At 31.8% G+C, this 25,842-nt stretch overlaps 1 protein-coding gene and 1 long non-coding RNA gene across 15 annotated transcripts in view; one reads left to right on the forward strand and one right to left on the reverse strand.

Moving 5' to 3' along the window:
• Positions 1–25,842, reverse strand: part of LOC141531883 (uncharacterized) — a 75,639-nt gene that overhangs the window by 4,081 nt on the left and 45,716 nt on the right. The gene's annotated exons all lie outside the window — the stretch shown is intronic.
• The window catches only part of Mmd (disintegrin and metalloproteinase domain-containing protein mind-meld), a 58,862-nt gene continuing 35,079 nt past the window's right edge, over positions 2,060–25,842 (forward strand). For all 14 annotated transcript variants that reach the window (XM_074249712.1, XM_074249701.1, XM_074249699.1 and 11 more), the window contains exon 1: positions 2,060–2,524. In XM_074249712.1, coding sequence (XP_074105813.1) covers positions 2,440–2,524 — 85 coding nt within the window. In that variant the 5' untranslated portion in view covers positions 2,060–2,439. The remainder of the gene's footprint in view (positions 2,525–25,842) is intronic.

The raw sequence follows: 25,842 nt of genomic DNA on the forward strand, positions 1-25,842 counted from the left end.
TATATATATATATATATATATATATATATATATATATATATATATATATATATCACTAATCGATGATAGATAAGTTACACTAGGAACAAGATGTTTTACAAAGGCTGCCAGTGATGGATTTAAATAAATAAATGAAAGGTTTAATAAATAAATAAATAAATCAATTATTACAAAGAAGTAGTTTGTAAGTTTTTCGAACGTTGCTCACACGTCACTCGATATCTATTTATACGCTAATCATTCAATCGGTAAAGTCTAATCCTCAAATACATTTAACGATAATAATAATAATAATAATTGTGAGAATGGAGAGAGTGAGACTGTATTTTTGCACGATTGAGGAAGTCTTATGCAATTACTAATATATTTGTCAGTAATTACATGAGTTTCTTCCGGTTAAATGTTATAGGGTGAGATTATTAATTATTGATTGATTGATTGATTAATTAATTAATTAATAAAAATATTGAGATTAATTGAGTTCTGTCGATTTAAATGAGCGAGTAGATTGTTAGGTTGTCGGTTAATGTGTATCTTATACGTAATATTTATTGATAATTGATAAATAAATATAAAACGCAGGAACGTTTATGCTCTTGCATTTTCTTCATTTTTCTTTTATTTATTCAAATTATTAATACGGTAAGTGTAATTTTATTCCAATTTTCAATAACAATTTTTTTTAATTACATTTTTAATGAAGCAAAATGTCAAAAATTTAAAACAGAATTTATTACACCCAATAAATTATTAAATTGATTAAAAAACTACCGCGACATTTTAATTTTTCAATTTATTAAAAAGTTTTAACGTTGGTGGAAATAAATTTATTTTTTAATGGAAATTTATGAGAATTGCCCTCAAATAAATTAAAATTTTCTCGTAATTATTGAAATATTATTTTACATATTGCAGAGGTAAAATTTACATACCGCAAAAATTAAAAATTGAGTTATTTGATTTGACATACAGCTTTTTTAATTACTTTAAATACTAAAAAAAAAAAAATTTATTCAGTGAATTTTTATTTGAATTTTTTAAACTTGTATATCAATTATTAATTAGAAATAAATATTTCAAATATGTTTAAATTTTAAGGTAAGTATTTTTTAAAAAATTTTCAATATATAAAAATTTTATTAAATCATCAAAAAATCAATTCTCTTTTTGTAAATTCAAATTTGATAAATTTTCTTTCAATTTTTACAATTTCAAAGAATTTTTTCCAAATTTTTCAATTATTCATTTCCAAGGTCAAATTTTTTTGTAAAAAAAATGTGCCATGTTCTAAAATCTAATTAATTTATTGAAAATTTAATTTCTTAACTGAAGAACAATAACTTCCTTATTAAAAAAAATTTTTTTTCTAAATTTGAAAAAAAAAAAAAAAAAAAAATTTGAAAAAAATTCCTAAATTTTCGATCTAAATTGTTTTTTTTAAATAAATATTCATTAAGTCCTATGATGCTAAAAAATCATTTATTAAATCTTATGAAATATAAACAAATTAATTTTTTCCGAAAAATTTCAAATTTCCCTCCAAAATAAAAAACCCAATGGCAGCGCCCTCGACCCTAGATTATGATCTACCGCCGTATTTCCATGATTTCTTCTCTCCAGTGCTCACTCAGGATCCAGCTTCCTGAAAATCCCGTGAGCGAGCGGTCCTGGAGTTTGAGCGGCCGATTTTATTGATTCTTTGGCTGGGAGGGCGAAAGAGACCCGCGGAGAGCGAGCGAGACCTCGACAATATGTAGAATGGCGCAGGAATCGATAAGGGTGAGTTGTCCGGAGCGAGCGAGACACCGGCTGAGAGATGATGCTGATGAGGTAGGACCAAGAGAGTCTGGCCAGCTCGCGCTTGCGGGCGCCATTCCCTCTTTTAGCCGTAGAACTTGCCCAACCAGGCAAAGAGGGGGGGGGCAGCTCCCTCCTTTGCTGCATCACTTTCCTGCACTCTTGCGCCCCCACCGCTCCTCCAGCCCCCCACTCCTGCGCCACTTCCCGGAGAGGAGAGAGAGCTACAAATATTTTCATACTCCAGCCTTCCACCGGCAGAAGAAGATGCCTCCCGTGGAGTGACGTGTGCCGCGTCGTGCAAACCTCCGCAATCCGCCGGCTGACGGAACTTTGTCGAAAATGGTCGCCACGTGATAGAAACTCAATTTTTAACCGAAAATACTCAAATTTTAACCGAGCACGAGCCTAATTTTCGTCTCGAGTGCCGTTATAGAGTTGGTTGGAATTTTTGTCGGGACTATGGACTGATTTGCGGAATTATGCTCGATACGGGAGGCTCCAAATCAAAATCTAAAATTGCCCGGAATTTGGAAAATATTATATATAAGTTTGTGGTTGTTGCAGATATACCTGCGAATACCGGAAGTTGTTGTTATTATTATGTATGATGGAATTGAACAATGTTGTTAAGACATAAACATGTTTTGGGTACACTGTGGACTCTTTGTTCTCGTGATTGCCGTACCTGGATTTATTAACAGTGCCGACAGCACGTCCAAGCGAGGTAAGTTTCTGCAACTGAGTATAATTTTGAAACTGGGAGCGGTTTGGGAAGTTTTTCATTTTTGGAAAAAACAATTTTTACTATTGAAGAGTCTTTTAGGTTCTAAAAAAAATTTTTTTAATAAAGAATTTATCAAAAAATTATTTTAAATTATTTTGAAGAATTTGAAGCTTTTTTTATGGGCGGAAATATTTTTAAATTAAATAGTATATTACACACCGAGGGAAGTAAAGTAAGAAATGTCTCAGATCACATGTAATTGTTGGCCGAGGCGAAGCCGAGGTCAACAAACATGTGATCTGAGGCTTTCTTATTTACTTCCCGAGGAGTGTATACTATTTTTTTCCCTGACGAAGGTGTAAAGCGGAAACTTTGTTTAGCGCAGCGGGGCTAAAGTTGACGCTTTACACCCGGAGGGGAAAAAAAACAATTTTTATCTGCTGCATTACTAATTGTTGAGTTATTTTGAAAAGTTCAAAAATTTTTTTGAAACGTAAATTATTATGAAGAATTTGATATTTTTCAATGTTGCTGAACAATGTCAAAAAAAATTTTTTTTTTTATTTTTTCAACTCCTAAAAGCTTCTCAAGAGTAATTTATCATCTTGAATAAAGAAAAAATTAATTCTAAATTTTTCCTTCCCTATTTAAGATGATTAATTTGTCCTAAAAATTTCTGGGTTCAAAAAAAATTGTATTTAAATATTTAAATAACTTAATCTTGGGAATTTGAAATAAATTTTTTCTTCAAAATTCTTTTAAGTTAAAAAAAAATTTCTTTTTAAAACACAAAAGACAATTTTACATTTTTAAATGATGCAAAAAAATTTTTGTATCAAAAAAAAAATTATATAAAAAATTTTCTTGGGCTTGAAATTCTTTTCTGCAACTAGTTAATATTTCAGAGGAGGATTAATGATGTAAATTCTGCAGAATAATTCGTCATTCATCACTCATCATTCATTAAGATGCGACATTGATAGTTTGCGCAGCTCCCGTGTAGAAAAAAAAATTAAATTGAATCCAGGAAATAATTTAAAAAAATTTAATCTAAGTAAAAAAAAAATTTTTAATTAATGAAAATAAATTTTACTTGATTAAAAATTTTTTTAAAACATTTCAAGACAATAAAATGAATTTGTTGGTTCAAATTAATTTTTTTTCAGTCCAGAAAAGATTCTAAAGTCGCGCTAGAGAGATTAAGGGGATTTAACAGTGGCGGAAATGCAAATCGGTAATAATGATAATTCAAAATTTGAGTTTAGCTCGCATTGGACTAGAGTTGTGCTTGCAAGTTCGGCGATTGGGATTGAGGTTAGTGAAGAGTCTGTGGGGTAGATAAGGGTTTGTTGGGAGGATAGGTAAGGGTTGTATCGGGTGGGCTCTGCTCCAGGCTAATGCATATCTGTAGTAGAGGGTCTAGATCTTCTGCTCTCACTCTTACTCCTGGGCTGGCTGGAGGAGCGAGGGAGGAATATAGAGGAATAAGAGGAGGAGGAGGATGAGGACGAGGGATGAGGGTAGTTTTCACGCTTCAAGAGCCAATTAGGTGTACCCCGATTGCCGGACGGTTGCGTAACTACTCTATGGAGGCATAGTAATTGAGATCCAACTTGTCATCGGGAACTTTTACACGGAAGTTGTTACCCGGTTAATGGTTATTTGGGGGCTGAAGTTTTAGTCCCAAGGAATTTTAGGGAAATTTTGACTCTACCTGAAGTTCGGAAGTTTTTTTTTCCTCGGGATCGAATCATTTGTCTTCATTAAAAAAAAAAAACTTTTAAACTGTGATTTATTTTTGGTAGAAAAAAAATTTTATTTTTTGAAAATATCCAAAAATTGTTTTATTAAAGTGAATTTTTGATGCAAAAAAAAAATTAATTTTTGTTTTATACACTGTGAAAAAATTAATAATTTTTATTCTTAAATTATTGGATTTAATCTGCAATTTTTTTTAAGTGAATATAAAATTTAATTTGAGAAAATTCAAAAGAGTTTTAACACTAAAATTAATTTTAATTAGCTGAAACTTTCTTGTACCAAATTACCAACTATTCTATTTCGCGGTTTTTTGTAGATTGATAAAAAAAAAAAAAAATAAATAAAATAAAATAAAATAAAAAAAAAAATATGATTTATGAGAAATAATAATCCAACTATATTGTTATTATTATTTTCAAATTGTGCAATATTTTTTTCAATATTTGACCTATTCAAGGGATTGAAATTTTTTTTTATTATTTATTTTATTCTATTGCGGAAAATAAAAAATATTTGAATGAAAATACCCTCAAGCACTTTTATTACGCTTCGCATTTTTTACCGGACAAAATCCTGGTGCGTGTTAATATTTGGAAAAATAAAGTTACAATATTGAAAAAAAAAAAAAATGAAAATATAAACATGTTTTATGTATAGGAAAATTTTACTTTAATGCGATGAATGAAGGGGAGCTTTAAATTATATCGGGTGGAAAAATTGACGAATGTGACGTGACAGACAAGTTTTCTTTACAAAAAAAAATGTTGACTATAAAAAAAAAATTCATTAAATTCGGCTCACTGTTTTTTTAAATATTTTTCATGTTTGTGAACAAACATGAAATATTTCCGAGACAAATTTACTGTAAATTCAGTATTTTTTTCAAATATAAATCTAAAAAATGGAAGTAATGAAACAAATATTTTTATTTGTGTATTTTTTTTATATTTTTACACGATATAACTTTTTTCGTTCGTTTGATGTAACAAATAAATTTATATATTGAAAAAAAAATGTGTGAATATTTTTCTTTAATTTTTACAAATTTTATTTTTTTTATAAATTCTTTCTATAATAATTTATTTGTAAGAACATCCTAAAAATTGCCGTACAAAAATTAATTTCAGTAAAATTTAAATAATTATTCTATATTATTAAGAGAATAAGAAAATATATTATGATATGTATTTAGACTGCATTCAAAAATTCTCTAGCTCTAGATAAATGATTAAGTAATGACTCTGTATCTCGTGAACTATTGACATTTTTGTAGATGTAAACTCACCCTGACATTACACTCATCGAGACCTTTCATTTAAGTACCCACATCAATTTTTTATATATTTATATATATTATATATATGTAAATATGAAAAATATATGAAAATGCATGTGGGTACTTAAATGAAAGCTCTTTATCAGTTTAACATCGGGATGAGCTTATATCTTCAAAAACGTCAATATTTAAGAAAGTACAGTGCAATTTAACAAAAGTCTCTATTTAATAAATTCAATAAATTATACAATTGAAAAAAAATAATAAATTAAATTAATGATAAAATACGTAATAGGTGAATTTGTAAATAATGATACAATTTAAAAAGATAAATTATTCAAAGGCTATATATTTGTTAACAAGTCAACGAGACTGTTGACTAGTTGGCAAATATATGTAAATCAATCGACTGTTGATTAAAACTCCAGTATAAAATATATAAATATATATGTATATGTATATAAAATACAGGTATAGAGTAGACACAATTAAAAGTATTCGGCAACTTGTTTAGCGAGCGGTGAATTGTTCCGGAACTAACTGAAAATGTAATTATTTTGTCCCTTGGGCGAGTAGTCTATACTACTAGTAGTGTTCCGTGACATATACTATACTGTACTACGTACTATATCATACTATACTGTACTAAACTGTACTAGTTAGTGCGAGCAGCGAGATAAACATCAGGCGAGCCTGATGAATTTTCTGTAACCGATAAATTAATTATGCACCTAAAAAACATTCTCTCGTATCGACATCAAAGGGCTGAACTATTACGCTGCAATGAATTATTGGAACCGCGGTTTTCGGGATAAAGAGAGGGTATATAACCATACAACTGCTAAATAACAAAATGGCGGAGTAGAGTGTAAATTTTAATGTACACAGGGAAAAAAAAGGAAATTGATTCAAGTACAATTAAGTTAAAAACATTAAACAATAAAAAACTTATTTGCTTTATTAAAATTCTTCAATAATATTTATTTAATAAAAAATATTAAATTACGGACGAAAATGTTTTTAGTTCGTTCGATCCTTTTTTTCTGTGTACCACAATGTGTATAAATAAAATCAAAAGAGGAGTTGGTGAAAGCAAGTCCGACATAACCTAAAACCTAACCTGAGGCTTGTCGCTACCAGTCCCTTTCCAGGATTCGCTAGATTGAAATGGCAAACTGCCAGTTCTAATTTATCACTCCAGATCTCGTCGGTTTTTAAAAATACTTTTTTTTTTTTAAACAAACGCTTGACCGCGCTCTTTACTTCCAATGGAACTTAATTAATTTGAATTTTTCTAAAATTTTGTAAATACTTTAAAAAAAAAAAAAGTTTTCAATTTAAATTTGTTTAAAAATTATTTTTTTTTCTAATAAATATATTTTTAAATTATTACAAAATTTCTTTGAAAAAGTATAATTTATTTTAACGATTCAAGTTTTGCAAAAGATCCAAGAGATGGCGCCAATGGCACTTTTCCTAAGACTATAGATGAAATTGGCATTTTTAAAGTAAAAAATCCGGATTTTTAGAAACAAACCATTAAAAAATGTTTTAAATATTATATTTTAATTGTAAGTGACTAATTAAGCTTATTTAATAAACTCTGAATAATTTTTCACCAGAGTTTAAAGTTTTTAATGTTCGTTTTTTTTTATAATATGATTAATTAAGGTTTTAAGTACATACTTGATAAATATTGGAGTTGTAATGAAATTTTTTGATTTACGACCAACAGTATGTATTCTTCGTTGTTTTGTAGCTACACTCGTTTTACAGAATCGATAAAAAGCATGTAACTTTGTAGAAAGAGAAAGATAAGAAGCTTTACTACAAAATATGGTCTGACGTAACTGAGAGAAGTTGTATTTCTAGAATATTACTGAAACTTCTACTGTCTTGGGAAATGTGTAATCGTTTCAGTAATTGTTTTTATGAATTGGAGCAAATTTATCTGAATTTAAAAGTTCTGCTTTTTTATATTAAATTTCAAGGAATTAAATTATTTTTGCTGCTTATAAATTTTGATAAAATTTCAATTAGAAATTTGTATTAATAATATTTTGACTAAAATTCAATATTTATCATTTTTTATTTCAAATTTTGACTAACTAAGCTTTAAAAAAATTTTTTTATGGTTTTTTTGATATTTCTCAAAATTTACTGGTTCGAATCGGTCCAAATTGAATTAAAAATCTAAGTTCAGTTAAGTCCAATCGAATGGCGTCAACCGCGATGAAATCGGTCAAGCCTTTCAAAAGTTTTAGATTTTAGAAAATTTTCAATTTTCTTAGCGAGAAGTCAAATTTTGAGTTTTTAACTCATAAATTCAAAAGCTCTAAAATAAATTTCAAGCTGACTTTTTTTAATGTCTAACGCATGGAATGACCTCATTTCCTCCCAAAAAAAAAATATATATTTTCTCGATAGAAATAAGTCATCGGATTATTTCAGCTCTAAAGTCGAAGAAGCAGAAAAATATTTATATAGATTTGAAAGTTTTATCAGCGGTCACGTAATATTTTTCAATTCCCCTTAGCGGGGTCTCTGGGGCGTGAAGACCAGAAAATTCAATTGCACTGGTCTAATACTTGAGTAGTGGAGTTTGGGAGCGGCATTTATCGAAATAATCGTTTGTGAAAATTTATGAGACCGTCCAGCTGCAACAACAAAGCGAGTTTCGTGGAACGGAGATAGAAAAATAAACCAGAGGAGTTGAAAACAAAGAAAGCTTAGAGAAGAAAGATAGGTATCATATTCCCGAGGATATAAACGAGGACTAGAACAACAGGGGTAAAATGGTCGTGAAATTAGTAGAATACGTGGAGGTAAATCCCCGGGAATGCCAGCGATGCGTCGAGCTTCGGCATGACCTGGAGATAGAGAGCCAGAGTTGAGCGTCATAGAAACGGTAAACAAAACAAGCCCACCTCTATCTATCTACACGGACATCCATCATTGGTGACTCAGGCAATGGCGTTACTCTGGCCCTGGTATAGATAAATAGATAGATAGATAGATGGATATATATAGATAGAGTGGGTGGTGGGTGGTGGGTCACCGAGTATGCCGAGTTATATTGTATCGAAGAGGTTTAGGACTGGATGGATATGATGCAAGGATGTATGCAGCCTAGCATTAACAATCCGATGGCATTTACTTATGACCCGCGTGCATTGCCACTGTGCCTCGATATGCGACTAACTGAAACATTAAGGGGATCATTATAATCGACACGCAAACTTGTTACTAGTACGTTGTTCCAAGTGCTATGTTCTAGGTGGTAAATGCTTAGTGCGCCGGGGGTTTCATGCATTAACTAAATTACCCACTGTCCATTTCTGTTTGGTTAAACTTTATGTTATGGGGTTATAATAGTTTTTGTTCTGAATTGTTATTGCGCTTGGGGTAACTTGTTAGCGAGGTAATTGTTTTATATTCGAGGATTAGGTTTCTTTGCGTGTTTTTCAGGTGACTATTGGAGCAAGTGTTTAAACTGTTAATGGTTTGACTTTTTAATGGAGAGAAAGTTTGGTTAATCCAAATTAGCTTTAAAAGCTTGTGGGAATTTATTGAAGTTTATTAATAGCACTAGAATTTTGGAATTTTGTAGAAAATTTTTTAATCTATGCTGCAAAAATTATTTTGATAAATAAACTACAAGAAATTTATTTTATTTTAAAGCACGTTTAAATTTTCCCGCGGATTTTTTTTATACGAATTGAACGCCCTCTTGGGGTCCGATAAGTGAATCATAAAAAAAGAACCAATAAACGAGTGTATTACCGGTGATTAGCCAGCCAAAAAAAAATTAATTATAATTAAACAAAAGAATATTAAGCTGCAATTTTCAATCCCCAAGTTTCTATGAAGCAAATGAAGAGATTAAAAAATAAATAGAGTTGGAAATTTTATTTTTTAAAAAGTTATCGTGTTTACATCTCTATAAATATTTCAAAAATTCACACCAGCCATTAAAACCACTTTTTAGATAAAAATAGTAAATAGTCGATTTAAAAAAAATTTTTTTGAGTTCAGGGATCATTTTTATTTATAATAGTATTTATAATAGTTTTAAATAATTTTTATGTACATTAAGGCTGTCTGATATGATTTAATGTGACAAGATAGAATCTTGATTTTTAGGTGATAATAGAACACATCACGCATGCAATAAAAATATATTTATGAATATGAGTGATCAATAAGTACGGATGAATCACCATAGACCATAAATGATGACATATAAATCATAAATTATTCTCTTGATTGAATAACTTCAGAAATGTAACAAGAAAAAAAGCAGATTAAAACTTAGCAAAAGATATTTAATATTTCTCTGTCCTTCCATCAGCCCGAAATAACTTAAAATTTTTCATTTAATCCCTGACAGCTTAACGGATGTCTATATAAATTTTTATAGATTTTCGGAGCACCCACACAGCTCCGTGTATATTGCCTGTGGAAATGGAGTACGAGGGTTGAATCGCGAGTTAGTAGAGCAGAATTGTAGGGATACACACTGTGTAGAACACTCGGCAGGATGATGAAATGAGAATGAGTGGCAGCAAGTGAAAACGGGGCAGGAGGCAAAGGGTAATTTTTCACGCGACCGAAACGATTCGGGAGGAGGACGCGCGACCGGAGAAATGAGCTGTCATCCCCGTAATTCGGTTTTCCCACCTTTCATCGCCCATCCCTTCCCATCAACCATTCAAAATAAAAATAAATATCAGCACGAGACCCGCAAGATCACTCACTCTCGAAGTGATTTAAAAAAAAAAAAAAAAAAAAATACAATACATTCACGCTCAATTTTGTCGGATAAAAATTTTTGTAAATCTAAAACAATATTTTTTTTTTTTTTTTTTTTTTTGTGTTTTCATTAATTATTAGGCTACGTAATGAATTTACAAATTTTCAGGAAGTTTTAAAAATTTTATTACTTTGCGTGGATCTCTTTAAGGTGTGAAAACTTTTAAACATATTTATTGCGCACTTCCAGGTTTTTATTTTCACGAAAAAATTTAACATATTTATTCGCTATCGAGTTAACTCGTTTGTAAATTTTTTACTTTTTGTATTATAATATTTTCATAAACTCTTCCCGAGGTTCTTAATCCTAAGGGGGTTACAAACTTTCCCCGACAGTTTACTTTGTCAGCGCTGACGGAGAGGTGACCGGTGACTTAAATGGAAGAAAAATTACCGAGATCCAGACAAGGCCAGAAACTGAGTCGTGACTTGTTCACCTCACCTCGTTATAAAATTTACTTTTTTTTATCATAATATTAGGAAGTTTTTCAGCTTCTAAGTTTTGTTTTTGACTGTCAAATGCCGCCACCGGCTTCGGAAAAAGTTAACGACTCGGATGACCCGGTAGTTTTCTGAAATTTGCCCGTTTTTTTATAAAAAAGTTTGTCGATCTAATTATAATTAATTGTAAGACTTATTTTCAAATTAATTTTACTTTATGATTATTAACTTTATTTGCTGAAAAATCGGTAAAAAAATCCGCGGTTTGAAAAATCTTTTAGTGAAATTAAATTACTGAGCGACATATGTTGATTTAAAAGCACTAGAGTTTATTTCAAAGTGAGTATTATTTAATTTATAAATTTCAGAGTGAATTTATATTTTAAAATGAAGACCGCAGTTATTTAAATTCACGCGTATGACATGTTATAGGCACATACTACTTAAATAAATGTGTTTTTAATGTTTTAATTTGTTTGAATGTATTTTTAATATATATCAGTTGAATATTTGGAATAATTATCCAGTTTTTTATTGAACAGTGAAGAAATTTTTTATTAAAAATTTTCAACAAAAAAAAGTAAGTTTGAATGAAGAACATTTATGCCCTAAATATTATTTTATTGAATAAACTTATTATTTTTTATTAAATAAATTTATTTTAAATTAATATTATTGAAGAATTTTAATGAAGCAAATAAATTTTTTATTGAAAAAAAATTTATTTTTAAATTAAAGTAAAAACTTTTTCGTCCAAAAGTACAAAGTTTTATTGAATTAAGAAATAATACTCACAAGTCAAGAAGTAAATATTCAACTGAAGAACATCGATGTTCTTGGCTTCAGAATATTTATTTTTTTATAAATTAAAATCAACGGATAAAATACCCACAGTGGGGCTCAAACCCTGCTCGGACCGGACCGAGTACAACCACACAAGCTGCTCAGCCATTGCACGCCTCGTGAAAGAGTGCTGTATTTATCGATATGTTAGTAGTATTTGATTTTGTCGGCATTCTAAAGGCGGCGCTGCGGTCTAATCGTCTAAAGCCAAGAACATCATATTCTTGAGTCGAGTTATTTGGCTTTGAAGCAAATAAAATATCTCTTGCGTTGATAAATTTAATTTCATTCAACAAAACACTATTATTAAATTGAAATAAAAAAATAAAAAATATCGATTGAAAAATAATTTTACTTTATTTAATTATTGTAAACTTTCGAATCAAAATTTTCTAAATCAAGACCAAAATATTCTTCAATCTTTTGGTTGTCTTCCGATAAATGTTTTTAAATAAAAAATATAGTACTTGACTCACTTGAGACTTTTGAGTTCATTCCTTCAGAAGTAAACTTCTGGAAATTCACAATTATTACCATATTAAATTTATTAAAATTTCTTGAATGATTTTTGAATTGTTTCCAAAATAATTAACTATAAAAATAAACCAATACAAAGTTTAGTAAAACTTTAGCTCCAAAGAAATTCAAATAAAAGCTCGTTATTTGACTAAATAAGCTCCGCAAGGAAGATAAATATTTGCTGAAGAAATCAGACATAAAATTTCGAAGAAAAAGAAGTGAAGAAGAGAAGAAAGAGCAGACGTTGTTTAATGAAATTCAAGAAAACTAACGTTGTATTTGTTTTAGAATTCCTACGCTTTACCGAATTATTAAGATGGCAAAGCGTTTGAAATCTGAACCGAATGCGCGTGACGCATCGTCGGAAAGTCACTTACCTGTAACTAATTTCTTCAAATAGAAGTAACAAAATATTCAAACAGAGTTAGTACAATTTTTTTCCAAAAATTGACGGTGTAAAAATAATAAAATAATCATGTCAGTGAAAATAAAAATAGTAGACGATTTGGAGTTAGACAGCAACAATAAGCCCGAGGCTGGAGTAAAAGTTAAAAACGGGCCACGAGTTTTGTGGAACGTCGTGAGTTTGATGCGGTTCTGTGATTAAAAAAAAGGGGCCAGGGGTTGGCGGGGAGGCAAAAAAATAAAGAGAAGAAGCGAGAGGAGGAGGAACAATGAGTATGTACGACGGGACAAAGAAATATCGACCTATAAGGTCCTCCCTTTCGCCGGACTCAATTAGAGATGTACATAAGAGAGCACATAAACGCCGGTAGTGCTCTGTCGGTAGAACTCAGAACTGGCGCAGCCCTCTCCTACATTCTAGCCGCAAAATCTCTCTGTATTGCAGGGACGAGATGAGCAAAAAGAATCGAGTGAGCTGAAAGAGACCGTGGGTAGGAAAACAGACAGCTGGGTGGGAGGCGGAGATATGAATTGAGAGTGAGAATATTGGGTTCCGTTTTTTTTACATTTATTTTCTACTGGTAATCACACTTTGAATTAGTGATAGTTGTGGGGAGCAGAGAGAATTCGAGGAGGATCGAGCCAATGTGTGCTACTACACTCGAGCTAAATAAACGGTGAGAGCTCGATAATTCCACATACGCTCTTTCTAGACCTCATTATTATTTTAGAATTATTTTACCGAGGTTTTCAGCACTCCACGGTTTACAGGCTTGAATATATATTTTTTACGTGCGCTTTTTTATATCACTGGATTTTTTTAACAATGGATACACTTATGCTTATAAGTAAGCATTGTTCACTGGTTTTTTATTAATTATTTTTTTGTACTACTGTGATTTTAGAAATATTATAATAATTATTACTTTGTAAAAAAAATTAAGGATCATTTTTTATTAAATTAGTCCGAGATTTTATTTAAAATTGTTAATAATTTTAGAACACAACTGTAATAATTTATTTGTAAAAAAATCATAAAAATTGCCGTATAAAAATTAATTTCAGTAAAATTTTATTAATTAAATTATTTTTAACTTTTTACTTTAAGATTTATCAACAAGACAAAACAAAATAATTTTTACGAGCAACCTTGAAGTCACTGTACTTTCTTAACTATTGACATTTTTAAAGATATAAGCTCATCCCGATGTTACACTCATCAAGAGCTTTCATTTGAATACCCACATGCATTTTTGATATATTTTTAATATATACATATATATAATATATATAAATATATGAAAAATTGATGTGGGTACTCAAATGAAAGGTCTTGATGAGGATAACATCGGGATGAGCTTATATCTTTAAAAATTTCAATACTTTTAATACACAAGATACAAGACTTTTCTGGTTCCATATTTAAAAGTCAAATTAAAAAAAAATACAATTACTATTCACTTATTGTTTATTATTATTGTTATCATTACTAAATAAATAAATAAATAAAAATAAAACGTAGTGTTCCGTAATAATTTATTAATTTCCAATTAATTATCTTTTTTATCGTACACCTGCAATAAAATTACTGAACTGAATTTTATACTCAAATAATTATTCCTATTTTTATTCCGCAGTTTTGTTAATTAATTATTCTGCTTATTTTATACAAACAACACGTAATTAATATTTAAAAAAAATTCTTTCATAATTTGCATCAATTATTGATTTATTTTAATTAGATTTAATTAATAAAATACCAATTTAATTTTTTTCGGACTATTTAATTTATATTAAAAAAATTTTTTAAATCCAACAAAATATTCAATTCACTATTTATACTTCAATTTCCTTTAAAAAATTTCAAAAATGAAATTAAATAAAAACTAGAGACTTTTTACACGCCATTAAACCGTGTACATACCAAGTACAATAAAAACATTTATATTTATTCCAGCATAAAATTTTTACAGTCCGTAAAAACTAATTCAAATGCTCTGGCATAAAAAACTATAAATAAATAAAATGTAACGACGGAATTATAATAATTTATCATAAATTTCGTATAAAATATATATATGTCTTCTTGGAGCAGCTGAGACAGACGCAGTTCGATGAATTTATAAAGAACTGACTCTATAAATACAAGAAATAGAAGTATAACGCATGATTTAAGTAAAAGCAATGGAAGCCGGGATCAAAGGCTTTGACATGTACTTTAGTGCAGCATAAAATGTAAGCTATGAGCAATCTAATACCAATTGCAATCACTGGCTCTTATATGTTTCCTTCGAATCGCTCTAATATCGCGTGCGCTAAGTCTATGGCCTGAGTTATATCAAAGAAACCTTCGATTTGTACGGTAATTGCTTTGCCGAGCTGCTTGTCATTACTTATACAAGTGGACGGATATTTTCTGAAGTTATTTGATGTTACTTGGTTGACTATTTTAAATTTTAAAGGAATTTTTTATCAAATTTTGTAGATTAAAAAATTAAAAAATAGTTATTTTAAAAAAATTTGACTTTTGTTTTAAGATATAAAGTTTAAATTAATTCAAGAAATTTTTTAATTAATAAAATAAAAATCAAGGATAGATAAAAAAAATCTTCATTAAAGAATTTTACTAATTCATCGAATTTTTTAATTATATTGAAGATAAATAAAAATATTTTTTAATTTACTGGCTACTAAAATTATTGTGACTTTCTACCGTCACATTTTATGAGCTTTGAATATAATTAAAAAATATTAATACTAATTTTTCGGTAATTCAAAAGTTTATGACAAAACATTTTTTAGTTAAATTTTTTCAATTCACAATTTTTTTGGTAAAAATTAAAAATTTTTTAGAGCTTAAAATATTTTTTACAGAAAAGTTAAAAATAAATAAAGTTAGAAATAAAATTTCTTTTTACTAAGAAGACTACTTTAAAGACAACAAATCTATCAAGATAATTTTTTTCTTGGATTAAAAATATTTTAAATCAACTAATTTTTTTTTCACCGAAGAAATGTTCAATAAATTTTTTTTATTTTTCCAAAAATTAAAAATTTTTAAAATACAAAATTTAATTTTTTTCATTATGAAAAAAATGTTCCACAATAATTCAACACGAATAAAATATTTTAATTTAATTTTTTTTTTTTCAAAATTAATTGTACCGACTGTAAAAAATTTTAAAAGCAAAATTCTTAGCTTAAAAAAATTTTATTTATTAATTTTTGTTATAAAATGAATAAATTCTCAAATTTTTCAAAGCAATTAATTTTTAATAAAATAATCAAGCTCTAAATCAAAAGCTTGAAAATGATCTCGTCTCTTGTTTCTAATTTATCAGAAGCAAAGAGGTTAATTTATCAGAGAAAAAGAGGTTGATTGGTAAAGAAAAAAAGTTGAATGAGAAATTCAATTGTAATAATTACTATCACTTGTGAAGTGTTTAAGTAATTTAAAAATTGTACGTCGGTGAATTGAATCCGGAATGAGGCGCTTTGAAAGTTGAATTGGAGGGCAGCTGAGTAGAGGGTAGAAAAGGGGTTGAAAGAGGGTGGGGCTGAAGGTAGAAGGTTCAACTGCGGGTCATGATTAAGGCAGTTGTACGGCAACTTCTGTTGGTACCAGTAAAATGGAAGAATTTACGGACATGGTTACCGCTTTGGCGCTGGTGATGCTGTTCATGTATTCTGTAAAGTTGCGGCTCGTGCGCCAAATCCGTTTAGCTCTAACCGCGGCATAAAATATCTGATGCCGGGCTTACTTTGGGGCTGCTGGCTGTATCAAAACACTAAAGATCATAAACTCGCATTAGTTTACTCTCTATTAGGTAGCAAGCTTCGTTCGCCGCTTTATCATTTTCTTTGAGCTTCGCTCTATTTTTGTGGCCACTGAATTTTTTTTCCACCCATTTGTTCCAGGGATTTTACTCGAGAAATGTTGGGGTTGAATTTTTATGGTGGGAATTATTTTATTTTAATCATTAACGAATTTAAAAAAATAAAATCTGGAGCAATTATTTTTAAAATCGCTCGATTAAATTATTCAATAAAAATTCTGATAAATTTATTTTATATTATAAATTTCGTAAATTAAATCGAATGTAATTTTATTTTTTAATGTAATAAATTGAATAAATACACCAAATTTTTAACTAATACCCATTAAAACATATTAAAACATTTATTTAAGTAGTATGTACCAATAATATGTCATACACGTTACCCAAGTGAATTTAAATAAATGCAGTCGTCATTTTAAAATATATAAACAGACTTTTTCACTAAAATTCACTCGGAAATTTATAAATCAAATAATGCTTGATTTAAAATAAATACTGGCGTTTTTAAATCAACATATGTTGCTCAATAATTTAATTTCGCTAATGTTTTTCGGATTTTTTCCCTGTAGCAAATAATAATCATAATAATAATAATGGAAAAAAATTTTTTAATATTCAAAATTGTTAAATTAATCAAGATAATTTTTAATTTTTATTAATATTATTAAATAATTTAAATAAAGCAATTTATTTTTTTTAAAAAATAAAAAAAATTTTGTTTTCAAAATAGTCATTTGATAAAATTGGTTTTTTAGTGAAATTTATATTATTATGATTATTTAGGCTGCATTTAAAATTTATCTCGTAATTAAAAAGTTAAGAAATGACCTTATATCTTTTGAACTATTACCATTTTTAAAGATATAAACTCATCCCGATGTTACACACATCAAGACCTTTCATTTGAGTACCCACATCAATTTTTCATATATTTCATATATATTGAATATTTTATTAAAAAATAATTTTATTTAAAATTAAATAAAAATTTTTTTCGAGAAAAAAAAATTTATTGAATCAATAAATAATATTCACAAGTTAAAAAATAAATAGCAACTTTGTTGATAATGACAATACCAAACAAATTTAGCTAAATAAATTAATTGATTGCCCAAACACATAAGCTAGATCGTCTCAGAGACATTTGCAAGCAACTGACGCTAACCTACATCCATCCATCCATATATACATACACAGCTTTGGAAAGGGAGACAGTGATTTATCTTGGCAACGGGACCCGATACTTGGAACTATGTCACATCGATCATAATTAACCGAACTAATTGGCTCGAATTCGATTTACACCCTACTCACAATTCCAATCAAGTGCTCTACCAATTTTTAAGTGCCCTCGCAGCTCCGAACATCTTCGATAAAAACTAAAAAAAAAATCCTCTTGACAAAAACAAATTAAAACAAACAATTAAAAAGAATGTTTAATTAAATACGATTTCATTCCGCCTCCTCTCTCATTTCATTCGAATTGCCTTATTTTCTTTAGATTTTTAAATCGTTTATTTTAATTATTCATCAAACTCGGAACAGCCGCCCCTTTTCAAGTAATTAAAATCGCCTTTAGAAACTCTCGATATATAAATTTATATAAAAAAAATATCAATCGTCTTTAATAATAAAAAAATGTTATTACACGGAAGAACTAATGGGCCGAGATTGAAGCAATAATCTGAGCTTTATATTATAGCTTATACTTATAACTCTATATAAATATATGAGCTCTGAAAAAAATAAAAAAAGAGGGGGGGGGCAGGGTGAATACGTACTGTATTCACCCTGCCTATAATTTTCGCCCTCTTACGCTTTCGCTTATTCCTTTCCGAGAGATTTTCGTGTCCTCCATTACGGATTTTAATAAATCTCTTCCGGAGGATGTCATCATAAATATTTAAATATTTAAATTGAATGAGCCGAGTTTATAAAAAATATATTTTACAACTCGAGGTAAGAAAAAGTGCTTGCATCTCTTTCTGCTGTAGAGGAAGGAAAGGATAAAAAAAAGGGAGAAAAGGTTATTCTACATTTTCAAGGAAATTTAATGTATAGTTACATTCATTGTACAGTTACATTACTACTGCTCGGATGCGGAATGGGTTAAGTAGAGATCTACGATACGACTATTCGTATGGTTGGCATTACTTTGTGTACAGAGCTCGTAATCATAGCAAAATGGGCGCCATTGCAGTTTTAGTATCGAAAGCTATTGGTACGGCTATTAAAGTTAGATTTATAGTTAGTGTGAAATAACATAACCTAATATTGAGTTACTATAACTGCAATTTGTCGATTATTCAACTAAAGTTATATTGGATCTTCTTTATAAATGGAAGTAGAATGCCAAAAAAATTAGTGTGAACTTTTTGAGTTTGCCCTTTATAAGTTATGCTTTAAATGGAAGAATTGACCCTTGCATTCAGTTCATTTTTCAACTTAAAATTTTATTTGATCTTCTCTATAAATGTAATTAGTGAAAAAAACACCTATTTAAAGAAAATCAGCGGTAAGCAATAATGAGATGCTTAAAATGGCTAATTAACACAGCGGCGGACGCGCTGTAAAGTAACACCAACAATGTGTTAAATTAACAAAAGTCACGTGTCACGGGTTCGTTATTTATTAAAAATAAATAAATTCCTCAGACTTGGAAAGTTGTAACTGTCCTAAAATAATTGAAAATAATTGAAAAATGAAAATTTATTTAAATAAAGTTAACCATTACAAAGTAAGAAGAGCAGCGATGATTGATTTACCAAATAATTAATTGGATAGTTGTGTTATTTAATTTATTATTCTTTTAAAATAATAAATAAATTTATTTTATTAATGCAAACCACTCGCTAGTGGAATCTTTACATCAACTACTACTTATTTGCTGCTAATTAATTATTTATTTAACGTTATTAAATCATTTAGATTTATTCCTGCGGGCCGCTGATTAATAATTATTTGGTCATCTAAGTACACCATTTGGTTTATGGCTCGCGTTTGCTTGCAATTAATTATTTTCTCAGTCTCTCAAAACACCTAAACAATCGGCGAAATCGACAATTCGTTTGTTACTGATAACATTTTTTAAAAATGAACAAACTGTTCTGAAAATTTAACGCGTAAAAGGTAAAAAAATACTCCAAAGCCGGTAGTACATGACCTCAAGGCGTGTCGAACAACCTGACAATCTACGAGCGTATTTATATATAATGCATATTTGTTTAAACAAGTCCGTATGCATACAACATTCTACCGTGGGTGCACCGCTTTGATTCGCGGAGTAAGCGCGAAATGTGTGTTGGAAATTAATTATTGCTGTGGTGCCGCATGGGTACACGGTTTCCACACGTCTGAAACACGCGTTAACAGCTTTTAGTATATATGTGTGTATTTGTACGTCGATCACATTTGTATCACATGTATACGGGATACACACACGGGAATGGAAAGTCTTGTCATCTTGTTTTATACTCTGTTGTTACGTTCTACTACTCCCTTACGCCGTTCCTGGGTTTCGTCGTCGATGTGACGTCAAACCGACCCTTTTACAGTTCAAATACGTACATGCATATATACATAATATAGAATACGTCGCACATACGCTTCGGCACAATATTCGAGCTTGGATGCGAAATTGAAAGCAGTTGTCAAACTGGGCAAAATTAATCCAAACTTGCCTTTCAAAATGTTAACCGAACCGTAAATTGCTCTCGATTTTTTTTTTTTATCTCTGCACGAGCTTTTTATTTGATCGTGTAACTTAGTTTGCTAGTTAAAATGTTTAAATAATTTTGAATTTAACCGCTTCAAGACAAAGAGAAACCGCTGCGGAGATGGAATTTGTAAGCAAATATATGATGCAATACGTAAATTAATTATAATATAGGTTATATCTACAAGCGGTTGTGTACTCCTCCGGCATACGGTTCAGATATTACTCTGTCTTTGAGTAAGTGAATGACTTATTAGATTGTTGAGTTGTTTCAGAGAAAAGTGGTTGTCCTCACTTTTTTTTTTCTTATATTTTGCAATAGAAAATTATATTACAACAGTAAACTTGTAAAATTTTAGCGATTTGAAATTTCCAATGAGGCTAAAGAAGCCTCAAAATTTCTTTTTAATATTTTTTGAAAAATTTCAGATCTAATTTGATCTCAAAATAATTCGAGAACTAAGTAATAAAATATGGAAAAAAAAATTTCCGTATAGAAACTTGGAACTTTTTTGGCGCCCACCGAAAATAATTAAAAACCAATCAATTTTAAATGACAAAAAATATCCGTGTTTCGAATAAAAAATTTTAATTTAAATTTCTCTTCCGTAATCAGCCAAACTTCTGTTATAAAAAATTATCAAAATAATATCTGATCAATTTTTAATTTCAATTCCGTATCAATAGATTAAAAATTTTTTTCTCACTCATTTCCTTTGTGCCGATATTAATGTTTTTTCTGAAATCGCTGAGTAACAGTGACGTATAAAAATCCGGGTGATTTTCATTATTTATTTTTTTAGCACACCTCTAAAACCAATAAACTCAGCAATGCACAATACACAATATTCTATATTTATAAATACGATCACTCTCGCACATTTGCTACTGCTAAAACGAAATATCACGGCTGTTGATTTGCCGACTTGCCCAGCGGATATTGTTGATCAATATTCAAAATTCACTGGTAGCGTTTTTTCCTCCTCACAACATGTTGTCTCCGATAAATATTTATGAGTCTAAAAAGGTATAATCTCCGTCAACAGATTTTTAATATTGATCCCCGTGTTAAAATTAATCGAGTGAACGGCTTGCGTCCTCCAGTAAGAAAAAAAAAGTCACCAATCAATCCAACAATAACAAAAAAAGATCCAGCGAAATACAACTACTGGATCTTGGTGCCATTAATATTGAATTACCCAGAGGGTTTGATACTTCAACAATAAAACACAATCCTCGTAAAGTGGCCCGATTAATCACCGCAAGCCACCGAATTTATTACTGCTAATCGCGTTAATCTTTAAGATTCTCATTCTCCATTGAGCATTGAGCAGTCTTGTATCGTGATCGATCAGCAAATCCCTTTCCAGATAAATTCCGCGGCCCTATTCTAGTCAGTTCCATTGACCAGCTTGACCTAGCCTTCATCTTTATCACAGCCTTTGTGCCGGATCCGCTCCACGACGTGCATCTTAGACCAGAGAAGAAAGCGGGACAAGATGAGAGTCCACGTGACCGATAAAGTCGATAGAACCCGAGATCCATCACCTTGCATTCGTATTTGCAAGCCTTTTAGCTGTCCGATTCATCCCCATTTTAGAGCAACTCCTTAAAAGCCCGTAAACAACTTTAGGGCACTAACTGGAGGAATTATTTAGCGTCAGAATCAGGATAGGGAGTTCCCTGGAGACAGTGCTTGCAGAAGTCCCACATGTTGTTTTTGTAGACTGCAGACATAACAGACAATGGGAACGGGAATAAGAACAATAATGGCCAGTCCTGACAAGTGAGAACATAACAACCTTCTTAGAACTCCCTGAGCGGTCGTCCATAGTCTTCAAGAGACAACTAGCGGGGAATTCTGCGTTGCGAAAGCACTACAGCTTCCTTTTCTATCAGCTTCCGTTTTGGTGAGTCTGCTGAGAACGGCCCGGTGAATTAAGAGTTTTGACACTGGAGTCGTTACACCTCCCCCTGGGTTGCTAGATCGCCAATTTCTCTGTTCTATTTCGTGGAGACGTCTCTAAACACGCTATAAAGACCTTTTAAACTAGAGAAAACGTTCTCTATTTTCGAGCAGTCTTTATTGCGAGGTGCATTACTTTACTGTTTAAGTTTGTAGAGCTAAAGTAATGCTTTTATACAGAAGCTTCTAAGTTTCCATTGAAACTATTGAAACAAGCGGTTGAGATGTTGATAAATGTTAGGATCGTTGACAAAGTTACCATTCATGTAACAGTTGTTTTTCTGTTAAATTTTGATAGAAAAATTGGTTATTGAGATTGCTGTCGAATAAATCTGATTGAGGTGTGATGAAAGCTGTTAAATTTAGGCAGCTATCAAAGAAACTGATGTTTGCTGATCGAAATAGGGAGACTAAGATTAGACGATAGCATGATCCACGAAATTAAGCCCAAGAGCGATAAAAAATTCAAATGGGATCCATTTTCTATCGAGAACTATGTAAACAAGAATTTTGTGATATAATTTATGAAATTTATGTATTTTATGCTGAATTTATGAAAGGATCGATCGGAGTAAAAGGGTAGTTTTTAAAATGTCCACCCGACAAACATAAGGAAAAAGTTTATAAATAACGGGAGGGTTCCTGTCTGTGAAATAGATTTTCAGATTGTATATGTAGCTTGTAGGGGAAAGCATAATGATGTTAGACTTTAGAATAGACAAATTCAGTTGATCCCCGGGTGAATGGAAACTGGATGCTGGATTCCGGGAGAGGAACTCTTACTAGTGTTGTATGTAATGGGGAGAGAAGATCGGGAGAGCAATCAATCTTTGAGAGGCAGATGAGTGCGGACCTAAAATATAGGGCAACACAAATTTAGTCTGGCCGCGTCCGTCCACGTGTCGACGTGAATGCGCAACCGCCCGGGTTGTAATCGATATTGTCGACAAGGTACCACGCCCTGCACCTGCGAGATGTGCGGGATGCAACGGTACTTCTCCCAACCTTGTGCTACCTCCGTTACAGTGGTTCAGTAGGTGATAGAACGCTCCCTATCTGCGTTAGCACCACCAATGAACACAAGGAACGACTGTTTCTACTTAAGGAGACTCTGCTATCTTCACCAGTTGTCCCCTTCCCCAGAATCCACTTCTGGATCAGATGTCCAATTTAAATTGATGAAACGAGGTGAGTAATTTGATGACGTCTTATCAGAATGACGCTCAGAAATGACTTTTAAATCCGTGTGCAGCATGTCCTATTTGCGTTTCCCACTATGACGGCAGCTTTTCTCTCTCTCTCTCTCTCTCTCTCTCTCTCTCTCTCTCTCTCTTGGCATGCTCATGCTCCTGGTTGCCATGGAGCTCGAGTGGGAAACGAGATCCACGTAAATCGTCGTTGGGGCAAACGTACGTCAACCTCCTGGCGTCACTGAGCGAGACAGAGATAGACCTCGAGAGAGAAAGACTGAGAGGAACTCCCGGGGGTTGGTTACGCAAGGTCGATTCATTGATTAATCCGGGAACGAGTTCGAGCGGGGATTCCCGGACGTTGCTCGGCCGTTGCCCGAGTTACTCTCGTTATACTTTTTCTCTACATCCACCTTATCCACCATCATTATCGTCATCAATATCAAGATCATCATCCGGATTATTGTTGCTGGTCTCTTCTCCCTTGAGCTGCACAAACATTTACACATCGAGAACCAGATAATCTCCTTGATTAACCAAAGTGTCTCTTGTTAGTGTTCCAAGTAGGCCTACACTTATATACCATCCCATCTTGATTCTTCGGCGCTAGCCTGAAAATCTGCCCTATCTGCTCTTAGGGTAGGGCTAATAGGATTTGGCTCTCTTGGAGTGGCTCCGGAAAAAAAAGTCATCTTGGTCACTTTGTCTTGGAGACAAGCACTAAGAAGACTAAGCTCTAAGAAGACTCTAACCAGGTCCCAATGGTGTTTGTCAGGTGGGTGGATTTCATCCTTCATATAAGACCTCTCTGGTTAAGGACTCTATTGCTGATGATTACGTTGATCCCTTTCAAGTTGGTGGCCGTTGAATCCTTGTTGTACACCAGAGTACCAGGGGATAAACAAAACGCACGATTGTGGAATAATAAAAAAGAATAGGGGATGTGAGTTTACAGAGTATAGTTTAGGATAAAGTTGAGTTGTATAAAGTGTAGAGCAGTAAAGGATGAGATTTAACCGGTTTATCAAGGTGTGGCGTGTGGAGAGTCTGGTTGCCATGGAGCGACCCCGGGGCTTCTCTACTCGATTCCTCCAACGGATAGGCAAAGGAGAGAATATACACACAAAGAAGAACAGATAGATAAAGTCTACTTTTATTCTGTGTTAGTCTGTGTTTGTATCTTCTTCTGGTTCCTGTGTATAGAAGAAAGATATGAAGCGGAAAGTATAAGACCTTGGAGAACGAAACGTGACCTGATAAGGTCTCCAGCTAAAGGTAAACCTATTATTTCGGAACGAAATGAACAAAGGGCGATGAGGGGAGCAATTAATCACCCCTGTCTTTTATTTCATTCTATAGTCTTTTCCAAGCAAGCTGATAAATCTTAGATTATCTGGTGAATTCCGTCGATCACTCCCAACCCAAACAGATGACTATCCACAAGAATAATAAAAACTCCGAGGATCTAAAATTGCTAATTTGATGACAACGTCCGTCACGCAATCGCGGTATCGCAAAGGGAGAGAACCGGGCTACTCTTACTTGTCCACCAGCGTAATTAATCCGGTATCGATCGACTCAGTGTCTTTCAGGGGCAACTCTGGACTTGCATACATTTTGCCAGGGCTCCATTGAGTGACAACAATTCCAGGAATCGATGGTATGCATTTGGTTGGATCTGTCCTTAGTTCTGCGACTCTTCTAATGGTAATAATCCTGTTGCTTCGTCCTGTTGGTAGCTTTATGCAGTCTCCTATTTATCGTAACTTTTTGAAGGAAGTAATTCTAACAATCCAATGATAGAAGTGGCTGATATACAATTCCGAAGTACAATTCGAATAGCCAAGCAGCCTTTCTCACTAAGCACTCTTCCCTTTGATCCATAACGGGAATTGGTGCAATTCTGGTGATCGAGTTGAAAACTAGATCGGGTGAAGTAAAACAGTAAACTTAAAGATAGTAGCTTACAAGTATCACGGGTGCTAAAGGGTGAAATCTCGAGAGAGATGAAAAAGTTTAGTTTCTCAAGCGGATGAGAGAAGTGGTGAGTCGTTGGTGGGAGAATATGAGTGAGTCGATTTCGCTTTGGGTTCTAATGAAACTCCAACTTTTATTTTTATCACACTACACTGTTTTATCCCGGTCTGCCGCCCAACACTCTTTTATTCAACTCATACTCGGTTGCTCGAGCCCCAACACACATCACAAAACTCTCTTGTATATTACATACAAGTACTTTTCTTAAAGTTGCCCGCGGTGTCATCTTCTCGGGTGTGAGACGCTATCGATCCTTTTTCCTCCTCCTGAGGAGCATGTGTGTGAGCGCTGTACTGCTCACTCATGAGCTCTGCTTTAGTTATTTTCCCTTTATTTTTAAAAGACAAGAAGAAGACCCTGAGAAAAAAATTCACGTCACGCGCCCTCGCATTTGTGAACGAACCGAAGTTGAGAAAAACCTCGGGATGATTATTCTGGAGGGACGGAATCTACCCAAGTCTCTTGTTCCATCTTTTTAGCTTGCTCTATTTTTTCTTCCAACTCTGTCTGGCTC

Source organism: Cotesia typhae, unplaced genomic scaffold (assembly GCF_013202065.1).
Source record: "Cotesia typhae breed Kobodo isofemale line unplaced genomic scaffold, CoteBio_Ctyphae contig_50, whole genome shotgun sequence".
NCBI lineage: Eukaryota > Metazoa > Arthropoda > Insecta > Hymenoptera > Braconidae > Cotesia > Cotesia typhae.